Genomic DNA, 12,584 nt, shown 5'->3' with positions numbered 1-12,584 from the left:
TGTTGTTTACGTTTCATATATATTCTTTTCTATATCTACCATCTTTTTGTGTTTTATTTTCCAACTACAGATTAACTCTCCTTGGACATTAACTACTAATATTATTTGTCATTTATAATTTTTTTGATTTGAACTTACTCAAACTCAAAGCTTAATGTTGTAGCTCAACTATTCAACCTTTTAAAGGTCAAAGCATGATTCGACTTGATTATATATACACTGCAGAAATGTGTGTTTCCCTCCGTGTTTGCCAAAGTATTTTAGTCCGAGATACTTGTGAATGTTTTGGCGTTGCTGCCTTGTGGTTCAGGCAAACTTGTTCAGCGTGTTGAGTGGGATGTGTTGATTGGACAGTGTTAAGCAGAAGGTGATAAACAATGCGGTGAGTTATGGCCAATGATTACATCATCACCTCTTTTCTCTTCGTCTGCCTCCTCAAGTGTTTTTGTACCTTTAATGAAACTTTTAGTTGAGTCCTAATCAGTCCAGTTAATTGACCTCTTTGGTATCCTCTACTGTCCCCTAAGAGCAGACAGACTCATACATGCTGTGTTAAATAAATCAGGCTCTTAATTGAGACAGGGCACAATAGAACAAAGACCACACAGACTGCAGGCATCCTACAGTGTGCCCTCTTTCACCTTCTTCTGTGTACGGCCTATAAATGCCCACAGACACCAGGATCAATGACACTCTAGCACACACAGGATGCAATATTTAGCAGGATGATGAATATTTCAGTGGCAGGTGCGTAGTTTCGAGGGAAACCTTAATATCATTGCAGACAGACTGCTAAATATACACCCAGAGGGGAAAAAGAGCAGTGAAGGCATTTTCTCTCCTCACTATTTGTTTCTTACAGACGAATGCTTCACATCTTTGTTTTCCTCATCGCTGCTGACAACCTCCTCTCGAAGCATCCACTCACCAGCCGTCTTTATCCCAAGTCCTTTTTCAATGACCATCCCCTTTCTTTTTCTTATCTCTCCTTTCCATGACAACTGTGTTTGTATAAACTTGAGTCTTGAAATGTCAACAATGGAGGGTATAAGACCTCCACTGTTGTGTAAAGGCCCACTGACAGAGGAACAACAATCTTCTGCAGACTGTTTTGGTCACTGTGAATTATATGTTGAAGAAATGACAAATCATAAAAAAAATCATTCTCCAATCAGAGGGTCGGTGGTTCGATACCCGGCTTCGGCAGTCGATGTGTCCTTGGGCAAGACACTTAACCCCAAGTTGCTCCCGAAGGCTTGCCATCGTTGTGGACTGGATGTTGCATGAATGTTAGTTAGAGTCTGATGGTGGCACCTTGCATGGTAGCCTGTCATCAGTGTGTGAATGGGTGAATGATATGTAATATACTACTGATTGTAAGTCGCTTTGGATAAAAGCTTCTGCTAAATGACTGTAATGTAATGTAATGTAATGTAATGTAATAAAGACAGAGTACTCTCGATAAACTGATTATGCTTGTTTAGCTGATTCATTTTCATGTCTAGCCCTTTTTTTCATACCAGACATTTGCTATTTTCATCTAGGTTGATAATCTCATTGACAGTTAAGAGGATGCAGCTGTTGCAAGCAAAACTGATTTATTAGCTTTTCAACCTAAAATGAGTTGCTGTGTGTGTCTCTAGAGCAACTGAAATAAGGCGTTACTTGTCTGACTATGAAAAGAAGATACCAAGAAATGAATGTGTCGTTCTCCGTTTATTGAGTTTTAAATAAAGCTTGGATTATTCTAAAGGACACATTCTTCAGTACTTCTAAAGATACATAATTTTCTCACTCATTTTCTGAGTTTCCCTTTTTCCCCTCCTCTTTATCTCCAGCTGATCTCCGTGGTGCCCGCCACCTCCTCACTTCTCAGCATTCCTTGCCTGGGATCCCTGTGGCTTTGAAACAATCCATTGACCTGCGTACATCCATGGACGGGAAGTACAAGGAGATTGCTGAGGTTAGTGCTCCGTGAATTATCAACCTAAAAGATTTACTTTAAAATGACTTGTTTGGTAGATGTGTAGACTTTCATAATGTTGATTACTGTGTGTGTGTCCGTCTGAAGGAGCTGTTCTCACGCACTCTGGCAGAGAGTGAGATGCGCAGCGCCCCTTATGAATTTCCAGAGGACAGCCCCATCGAACAGCTGGAGGAGAGACGTCATCGACTTGAGCGACAGATCAGCCAGGATGTGAAGTAAGTGTGGAGAAGGAGGTTGTTAGTTAATATACCAACATTTGTGGCTGTAATTGCAAGCAGACTCTGCTCTGATGATCCGAAAGCTAACAATGATGAGCCTCTCTGTGCTCAGGTTTGAACCCGACATCCTCCTGCGAGCCAAACAAGAGTTCATGAAGACTGACAGCGCCACAGATCTCGAGTGAGTGTTTTCCTGGGCTATAGGCAACAGTTGTGTCATTATGCATTGAATGTATATCTCAAAGTACCAGAATAGAAAAAAGATTAAGTAATTTGTTTGTTGATCTATAATCAGATACATGAAGGAGCAGAGCCAAGCTCCTGACCTGCAGGAGAGAGAACCTGTTCCAGAGAAAGAGTACCAGCGAGTCGCTATCTCTGGAGAGGAGAAATGTGGGGTAAGTCAGAGTACCAGTAATGCAGGGAGAATTAGAAAAGAAAGTATTTCTTACTAGAAGCAATTTGTGTTGTTTTTCACATTAAGTAACACCTTCTCTCTGAAAAGGACACCTTCTTTTTTTATTTTCTTCCACTTGATTCCCTGTCTTGTGTTGTTCTTCTCTCAAGGTTCCCTTCACAGATCTGTTGGATGCAGCCAAATGTGTGGTGAAGGCTCTGTTCATCAGACAGAAGTATATGGGTCTGTCGCTGCAGAGTTTCTGCAGGACCACCGCTCGTTACCTTCAGGAGCTGAGTGAGAGACCTCTGGACCTGGATATCTATGAGGAGGAGATCCCAGAGACCTCATTCACTGCAGGTTTATACGCATGTACTCATCTACACCACCACTCTGATATCCACATATACTGGGCACAAAAAAGATTTCTCAACACTTAACAAATGAAGGCCCTAATTTGTGCTGAAACCATTAGTTGATCAAAAATTATTCTCCAACAACGATGATAATTGATTAAACCTTAAGTATGTATGTAAATTGTAATTTTCTCATATTTGAGGATTTGCTGCTTTTCTTTGTTGTCTATCGTTGCAAGTTGTATATCTTTCGGTTTCTGAGTTATTGAAAATGCTGAAATTTCGGGAAACCTTGAGCTCTCAAACCTTGTGTTGGGCACCTTTCTTTACATTTCATAACACAAAAATAATAATGTTATCAATTTATTTGTGTAGTCCATAATCCTGAATCACATATTTGCCTCAAACTGTTCTGTATAAGACATCCTCTGTCCTAAGACCCTCAATGCGAATGAGGAAAAACTATCGCAAAGAAAATCCTTCCTCCAAGAGATACAGATATGCAATAGATATCCTATCAGTAGACAAAAACTAAAACAAAAAACAGTCAACACCCCTCCCACTTTCCAGGCATGAATACCTACTGTGGCTTTCAGGAAGCATCAAAAAGGCAAAAGGCCTTCTCTAAAGACAGTGTCTGGTTAATCAGTTCTAGGCTGCTGTCGAAACATGGCGGTGCAACATCTTAGACTATGTGGAGGAAGACCTGTTCTCTATGTAGATTCAAAGGGCTCATTCTAAGCTAGCAAAAGCACACGATTCTTAAGTTCGATTCCCATAAGTCCTACGCACTGGTTCTTAAATATGGGAATACAAGTCATTTCCAGTGTCATGTGCCGTACCCTCATATTAAGACATAACCGGGGAAACCCCCAGGTTTCACAATCCATCTGTCACACACCCCTTACCAAGCTGTCACAACGTACAGGCTGTTTAAATCAGACCTTAGTTGCATGTGCGTTCCCACCTCGTTCAGAGCCGTGACACAGTGCGACATTCTGTTTCCTCTCAGATACCTCAATGCACCCACCTGTTTCTAAAACGCACCCCTACGAGAACCAGGACCCTGCCAGCATGCCCAATGATCTGGGTTACGGCTGCAAGATGGTGGATGGTGTCATGCATGTGTACATGACGAGGAACATTATGGAAAAGTGAGATCATTATGATGAATCCCTGGCATGCTTTGTCTTGTAGTCCTCAATGTGGTTGGATGTTTGTCTGTTTTTAGAGTCACACCTTTTGTTGGCAGTTAAGATTTGATGTTGCCAACAGGAGCACAGAGCTGGATCTGCCGTATCCAAACCTGCAGGAGTATATCGCTGATATGAACGTGATGATGGCCCTCATTATCAACGGACCAGTGTACGCTTTCAAATCTCTCTCCTTTTTGAACCATCTGAACCACATTTTAAAACTATCTCAGAAAGTACCAATTACTTGTTTTTTTCCCTCTGTTACAGAAAGTCCTTCTGCTACCGTCGTCTGCAGTATCTTAGCTCCAAGTTCCAGATGCACATTCTGCTGAATGAGATGAAAGAGCTGGCAGCACAGAAGAAAGTCCCACATCGAGACTTTTACAATATCCGTAAGGTGAACTTGACAGCTGTTTCTACTGAGCCTTATCAAAATAGTTTATACAGAACCAGAACTCGAATATATATATATGTTTTTTTCTCATTTGTCTGTTTTTACAGGTGGACACACACATTCACGCTTCGTCCTGCATGAACCAGAAGCACCTTCTGCGTTTTATCAAAAGGGCAATGAAGAAGTATCCCAAAGAGATTGTGCATGTAGAAAGAGGCAAGGGTCAGACGCTCATGGAGGTGTTTGAGACCATGAACCTGACAGCCTTTGACCTGAGCGTGGACACCCTGGACATGCACGCAGTGAGTAACAGCCATAATGAATAGACAAAAAGCCAATCAGTGGTTCAAAAATGTACCACAGTGTTGAAATGACGATAATTGATTTAACCAGACAACAGCATCAGATAATGAGGGATTGTGTAACACTAAAATCTGTTTATATAATATTTTAGTTATTGTGGATTTTTAATGTTTTTACTTATTTATTATTCTTTACTGTGTGATTACTTATTTATAATACTTATTTTGATCTTGTTTGCACTATCCTCTCTGCTGCTGTAATCCTGCAAAGTTCCCCGCTGTGGGACTAATAAAGGATTATCTTATCTTATCTTATTTTATTTGAACCACAGTGTTTCAACTCTTCTTGCAGGACCGTAACACTTTTCATCGCTTTGACAAGTTCAATGCCAAATACAACCCCATTGGCGAGTCCATCCTGAGAGAGATCTTCATCAAAACAGACAACCACATCGAGGGGAAATACTTTGGCCACATTATTAAGGTGCTCACTTGCACTTTAAACATTTCCTTTTGCCACTGATAGCTGCAGAATGAGTGCATGGGCCACTGGCGCCATCTGCTGATTGATTGTGTCACTGCTTTTCAGGAGGTGATGGCAGACCTGGAGGAGAGCAAGTACCAGAACGTGGAGCTCAGGTTGTCTATCTACGGACGCTCCAGAGACGAGTGGGACAAACTAGCAAAGTGGGCTGTCAAACATCGGGTCTACTCCACCAATGTGCGCTGGCTTGTTCAAGTGCCAAGACTCTTGTGAGTAACTCTAGTGGTGGGAAGTATGATACTACTTTTACTCATTTTTTGTTCTCGAAAAGGCTTACAATATTGAGGGATTTAAAATATTTTTTTCACGAAAAATACATTTTTGTTACACGTTTCAATTTTACTTACAAAGCGATGATTATTTTATGTTTTGTTATAGATTACACTACCAAACATAATAGAAAATAGTAAAAAAATGCTCTGTCTCCTCCTTGATGGTATTTAGAGGGTCTGTAACCTTTTGTTTACTTTTACTTCAGTCCACCACTGAGTAAACCTTATTTAGGTTTACAAACACTTATCAATTGCTAAGCATCCTTGAAATATCTGAAGCATACTTTCATCCATACAACCATAATCTCACAAGTCACCTGTTCATTTGAATTTATCTCTCAAAGTGACGTCTACCACACAAAGAAACAGCTGTGCAACTTCCAAGAGATGCTGGAGAATATCTTCATTCCTCTGTTTGAGGTTACAATCAACCCCGGCAGCCATCCAGAGCTGCACCTCTTCCTTCAGCACGTATGAAGTCGTTGCTGTACAATCATGAATTTATATTATTCACATGTAGCCCGAACTCAAAGGGTTTCATGGATCTCTTGTTTTGGTTCCTCACACAGGTTGTGGGTTTTGACAGTGTGGATGATGAATCAAAACCTGAGCAACATATCTTCAACCTGGACAGTCCGCTGCCAGTCAACTGGACAGAGGAGGACAACCCGCCCTACTCCTACTACCTCTACTATATGTATGCAAACATGACCGTGCTGAATCACCTGCGCAGGTACATAATCTACTTTACATTTTTTTATCCGGGAGGCACTAAAACAGTTTGAAAATAGGTTAAACATCTAAGACAAATAGCAGTTTATATGCAAATAATAATAGAACAACAAGCTTTTCTTCCCAAAGGTTCAACTTTTTTGTTTTTCTTATATTTACATTTCTGAAACTCATATAGTAGAAATTTATTACAATTTCACATTTGAAATGTCAGTTTTTCTTTCTTTTTTTCAAATCTTCCAGTGACAAAACACAATACATAAAACACAATTATTTGAGAATGAGAGTATATTTTGCATGTAAATCGTTTGGAATGGAATAGATTAAATAACCTTATGACCTTTACAAGGCAATCACAGGACTCCTTTATGAGAGATTTAAATTTTGAATGCATCCTGAACTAATTTGATAGCAAATTGTATTAACGCCACCTCCTAATTTAAAACAGAATACAAAAACCTTCATAACAAGTAAAATGTTTGCATGTTTGTGTGCAGATAAGCTTCATATTACTGTAGTAGAGGGTAACAAAAAATACACTCTTATACTTAGTGATTCATCGGTTGGAGGGGAGAGCATTGAATGTTTATCTATGCAGACCATTATTTGCCTGATTGTTAACACCTAAAACAAGGCTTAAATATGTTTTCTCCCTTTAATCCGTTAAAGTCACCTTCTGGTATCTGTGTCTATTTTGTTCCAGGCAGCGAGGGTTTTACACGCTCGTCCTACGTCCTCATTGTGGGGAGGCCGGGCCGATCCATCACCTGGTGTCTGGTTTCATGCTGTCAGAAAACATCTCCCATGGGCTGCTGCTCAGGAAGGTGTGGCCTCAGTTTATTAGTCCAAGAGTTTGTGAGGAAATTATAACTCTAATAACAGATGATATAACTGTTTGTTCAGCTGAGTAATACTTGAGCTATAATGTAACTTTCTCAAAGGCTCATGGAAAATTAGGGCTGTGGTATTAATCTACTCCTAGAGCATTGATTGTTTATTACAGCAAACATTATCCCTTATGGTCCTCCAGGCTCCTGTGCTGCAGTATCTGTACTACTTGGCCCAGATAGGTATCGCCATGTCCCCTCTCAGCAATAACAGCCTGTTCCTCAGCTACCATCGTAACCCTCTACCAGAGTACCTGTCCAGAGGCCTCATAGTCTCTCTGTCCACGGACGACCCTCTGCAGTTTCACTTCACCAAGGTCAGTGTACACAGCCAGTCAACCATTATTAACTCATACATTTTAGATATTTAGGCCTTCTGTTAGTTTGTTATTAATCAATGAATATTGTATAAGCAAAATGTAATAATAAAGGTACTTAAGGATAGGTATATATAAGTGAAGAGAAGTTTTTATTTTGTTATAAATGGTTTAGATCTAATTCACTCACTCTAATCAGGCACCTGACACTGACACATTTGCTGTATAATGTATTGTAATTAATATGAACACTGTCTACATGTTTTATTACTGAGTATCGTGGCTTAATTAGCTGACTTTTCCTTCACACCTGTCTTCAATAAATTTGAATTAGACACTTAAAGCTAGGGTTGGTAATCTTCTTCAAAAACATTTGTTTTAATTATCTTTACATCCCGACAGCAATCAATAATCAAATTATAAAAAATGTGGCAGGACTGTAATAAACCCATTTAGTCATTTAATGACTAAATGGCCTACCTGTCTGCCTGTGTGCACTCTGCCCTCTCACTCATTCCACAAGCTGCTAGCTTGACAGATGTGATTACTAATAATGTCTATGTTTGTTCCTTTATTTGAGACTGAATTTCTGGGACCGGTATCAATAAAATATACTTGCTGCTATCACAACTAACTCTAAAAATGATGCCTAATAAACCAGTCAAAGCCACATAAAAAGATTATAGAAAAAACGGTCTGGCCAACCTGCAGTAACACATGGAGACTGTTTAGTTGCAATTAAAATGCTACGTTGTTTTAGAAATCCGTCATGAGGCAGTGTATGCCTTGTAGTGATATTTATTGTGTGCTCTGTGTAGGAGCCCTTGATGGAGGAGTACAGCATTGCTGCTCAGGTGTGGAAACTGAGCTCCTGCGACATGTGTGAGCTCGCCAGGAACAGTGTGCTGATGAGCGGATTCTCTCAAAGGGTATCACTTATCTTAATATCACAAAACATGTTATCAAGTTTTACCATCTATAACTACACCTCTCCCTCTTCGGTCTATTGTTCTGCAGACAGTTTAATTTTCCTCCTGTCCTGTATCAGGTAAAGAGCTCCTGGCTCGGCCCAAAACACACCAAGGAGGGGCAGGAGAGTAATGACATCAGACGCACCAACGTTCCCGAGATCCGTGTGGCGTATCGGTATGAGACCATGTGTGAGGAGTTGAATTTAATCACACAGGCCATCCGCACAGATGAGCTGGAGACCATCGAAGAAGAGGGGAGTCTGTGTATGGGAGCTGGGCTGGGAGAGAAGTGAACATGCACCACAACACAAACACTCGACATTTCTTGTTTTCACATCAGGACTTTGTACAGATTTGCATATATCAACATATCATACCTGTGAAAAGAGAAAAGCTTTGTCACAAGACAATTATGAGAGTTACTACTGTGGCATTGTGAGAGAGGACCTATAATCTGTGTACCCAAGGTGTTTACTTCCTATAGTTTTCTTGCGTACTTCTTTGTGTAAGTTGTCATGGCAATTTCATGTTGTCTCTTTTTAAATTAAGATATTCGTGGTTTGCGACTACAATTTGTCAGAGTTTCTGTACAGAGTCTGTATTTCCTGTACCAAGCATTGAATAATAATGACATTCAAGAATCAACCCATTAATAAAACTTAAAAACTTGATCCTACACTGACTGATTAAAGAAGGGAAGACCATCTGGAACTAGATGGTCTTTATAACCAATGACTGGAATTTGAAATGGTGTGGACCCAGTAAAGATATGAAATACTGCCCTGTATTTCTTAGTATCATATGGCCACATCTTACACAATGCACCTTAAGTTCAAATTTAAGCACAGCTTTAAGAGATTACTAGGTGGATATGTATGCATCACTAAAATAAAACATGTCCCACCACACAAAATAGTTTAGTTGTTGCTAAATATTTACCCAGATGTAACTAAATGCTATCTAGCAAACTCAGCTTACTGGCAAAGCTAATATTAGCAAGTCACAGCAATCGTATACATTTTCCACTTATTCAAAACTAATTCAATTGGCAGTTTACTATAAGTTTGAGAGATTGTTTGTCCTCCAAAAATGTATAAATGAATAGCTAACTGAATAAATAGTTAATGAAAAATCCAAATAAAAATTAGTTTTTGGTGTCAGGAGAAATAATGGCTGAGGTGTACGACAACTGATGACAATAGTATTTTTAGTATCCTGGCTACGGCCCTGACTACCTAACATGATGCAAAACCCTATCAAGAATATTCATATTGCCAAACGGAATTAATTTGTTTGTTTGGTTGACATTTTCTAGAATTAATATCCACAGAACAATAACTTCTGCTGTTAACTGGTAGAAAAATTTGCATCTTCTGTATTCCTACTACTGGTAATGATAGCATTTTTTTCCGCAGCTGTTTTATGTCAAATTGTTGTTATTACAGTTATTCAGTAGAGTTGCATGATGGCTCTTCAATATTTGTTTCCTGTGTGCAGTAATGCTACTCAGTTATAGCATCTTATGATGCATGATCTGTTCCTTCAATTTCCGCTCTTGCACAAGTCCAACTGTTGCCAAATTCATGAATACATTTTTTTTTTGAGAACTGAAAGTAAACTAACTTAACACACCCTTTTCAAATTCCTGCCTTCAGTCTGGGTCCTGATGTTATCTCTGGGGATTCTTGTTGCCTTTGAAAAGCCCTATGTATCCCTCCCGGAGAATAATATGTGCTGTTTGTGATATATTATTTAATTGTATTTGTGTCTAAGAAAAATAAATGTGCACATTGGAGTGATTAGAGCTATTTTTTCAGAAACTGAAACTTCGGGTTACAAAATTCTTAAAAGGTAATAGGATTGTGTGTCCATAAAAGCAATAGAATAGTATGTGGAGTAAATACATAAAATAGATATATATAATAAAAATTATATAATAGTATGACAAAAAAAGTCATAATGTTATTTTATTTTTTTAAGTGATTATCATAATATAAGTCATAATATAGCATGTCGAAAGAGTCATAAAAAAATAACCATAGTATAGTGTGTCAAAAAAAGTCCTAGTATTGTGTGTCAAAAAATATTCAGAAAAAGTTATGGTATTGAATGTTGAAAATATTTCTAAAATAGTCATAGTAAGTGAAAAAAGTCCTTAAAAGTTATAGGATAGTCTGTAAAAAAAAATCTAACAAATGTCAATTCATTTTTATTTATACAGTCCAATATCACAAATCACAAACTTGCCTCAGAGGGCTTTACAACCTGATCAACACATGACACCCCTTGTTCTTGGACCCTAACATCAGATAAGGAAAAACTACCCTGACAAAATCCTTTAAGGGGTAAATAAGGTAGAAACCCCAAGCGAAAACCACTGAGGGATCATTCTCCAAGGATGACATTAAGTGCCATAAAGAATTCAAAAAAATAAAATACAACATAGTCAATCCATATGATAGAAATGATACATGCAATGAGAGTATTAACAACAGTAATAATAGCAGAAATAATTATAGAAATATTATTACTACTACAAATAACAGCAGCAGTGGAATGATAGAATGATAGAAAAAAAAGCTGTAATTGTACCGGTAATAGTAATTGAAATATGACTTATAATAAAAATAAAAGTAGTATTGGGTGTCGTTGAGGGCCACGGCAACAGGCACAAACCCTGTCCAGGTGTAAGCCATTGAAACCTGCTTGGCGAGTACAAAAACTCTGGGGAAGAAGCCAGGTTAGAAACATGTGTTATTAGGACATAAATGCATACAGATAGAGAGGGAGAGGAGAAGAGAGGAGCTCAGTGTATCATAAGAAGTCTAGCTCTAAAGTAGGATACTTGATAGCTGAAAGTTCTGGTTACAATTATGCTTGTGGAGACTCTAGGAAGCATAAGTAACCCTGTACTTTGGGAGCGTAGTGCTTTAGTGCGGCAATAGGGTACTATTAGCTCTTTAATTTACGATGGTGCCTGACCATTAAGGGCTTTATAGGTGAGGAAAGGGATTTACAAATTGATTCTGTATTTAACAGGAAGCTAGTGCCGAAAAGTGTATACAGTAGTAATATAATCTCTTTACCTAGTTTTTGTCAGTACACTGGCTGCAGCATTCTGGATCAAATGGGGTCAAAGTATAGTGTTACAAAAAAAGTTTTATAGTATAGTAGGTCAAATAAATTCATAAAAAGGGCATGGTATTGTATGTCGAGCAGAGGGCCTGGAAGTGAGTGAAGTGATTCATCTGTAGATTCACTCGGGTGGAGTTAAGAGAAGGAGAGGTTATTTTAGGGTTGGTTGTTCCCTTTGTCTGTGCTGCTACGCCAGTAAATTTGTTTGGACAAATGTCTTAGTCTGAGATCATGCTGCCACAGAAGTCAGTTTGTTTGTAATGGTTATGCCAACTCTTTTTAGATGACTTATTATTTATATTCTTGTGAGTTATGACTACATGCCATGCATCCTGATTTAATGTGTTTCTGACTTCCTATCAGATCCTGATATATTGTGTTGGAGTTAGTTGGGTGTTATGGGCTACTAACCTGTGTCAAAGACAAACCCAGTACATAAAGCAAATGATTAATCTGAAAACAGTTCTTTATTTTAGATTACTAAGGCTTTTTTTCAGCTGTATCATGATAATATTTTATAGCTGCTTCTATCTGGATCAAACAGTCATGATGTCTAAATACACACTTATATGTCCACGGTAATAATAAAGGCATGTCTTTGTCAAACTTTAATAATTCTTGTCACAGAATAATCCCAATCAAACAAGTGTTTGCAGTTTAGTCATCAGACATGACATTTGCGTGATAGAAGAAATACTACTGGTATTCTTTTACCATTTACAAGGCTGAAATGAACTTTCATCTCTTTACCTATTACTCTTTGTTTGGTCGCACAATTATTGCACAAAATCCCCCTGATCCCTGGTGTTATATAAAAGCTTTATACAGTAATCCCAGCATACATTCGTTCAGTACAGTCATACGGTAGTTTCCATC

The 12,584-nt window shown here is 38.6% G+C and overlaps 1 protein-coding gene across 3 annotated transcripts; it reads left to right on the top strand.

Moving 5' to 3' along the window:
* The first annotated feature begins 1,891 nt into the window (after nt 1-1,891).
* ampd2b (adenosine monophosphate deaminase 2b) lies at nt 1,892-9,034 on the top strand. 3 transcript variants are annotated; one of them, XM_054608994.1, is made up of 17 exons: nt 1,892-1,963; nt 2,072-2,202; nt 2,318-2,386; nt 2,501-2,603; nt 2,773-2,962; nt 3,971-4,090; nt 4,227-4,323; nt 4,422-4,551; nt 4,656-4,850; nt 5,203-5,334; nt 5,440-5,603; nt 6,011-6,137; nt 6,236-6,399; nt 7,102-7,222; nt 7,429-7,602; nt 8,421-8,531; nt 8,651-9,034. In XM_054608994.1, the coding sequence occupies exons 1-17, from the start codon at nt 1,934-1,936 to the stop codon at nt 8,864-8,866; spliced, it is 2,274 nt and encodes a 757-aa protein (XP_054464969.1). In that variant the 5' UTR covers nt 1,892-1,933; the 3' UTR covers nt 8,867-9,034. The 3 variants fall into 3 exon arrangements, with proteins under 3 accessions (XP_054464969.1, XP_054464968.1, XP_054464970.1); XM_054608993.1 differs by having other exon boundaries at nt 3,971-4,112; nt 4,234-4,323; XM_054608995.1 differs by having other exon boundaries at nt 1,919-1,963; nt 2,075-2,202; nt 3,971-4,112; nt 4,234-4,323.
* Nucleotides 9,035-12,584: the final 3,550 nt, after the last annotated feature.

Source organism: Anoplopoma fimbria, chromosome 12, assembly GCF_027596085.1.
Source record: "Anoplopoma fimbria isolate UVic2021 breed Golden Eagle Sablefish chromosome 12, Afim_UVic_2022, whole genome shotgun sequence".
NCBI lineage: Eukaryota > Metazoa > Chordata > Actinopteri > Perciformes > Anoplopomatidae > Anoplopoma > Anoplopoma fimbria.
This window is presented reverse-complemented; position numbering and strand designations above follow the sequence as displayed.

Coding starts and splice junctions, on each gene's coding strand:
- ampd2b (XM_054608993.1), top strand. CDS start 1,934: ATGGACGGGAAGTACAAGGAGATTGCTGAG. Junction 4,113..4,233: donor ACGAGGAACATTATGGAAAA/GTGAGATCATTA, acceptor TGTTGCCAACAG/GAGCACAGAGCTGGATCTGC. Junction 5,604..6,010: donor GTTCAAGTGCCAAGACTCTT/GTGAGTAACTCT, acceptor TATCTCTCAAAG/TGACGTCTACCACACAAAGA.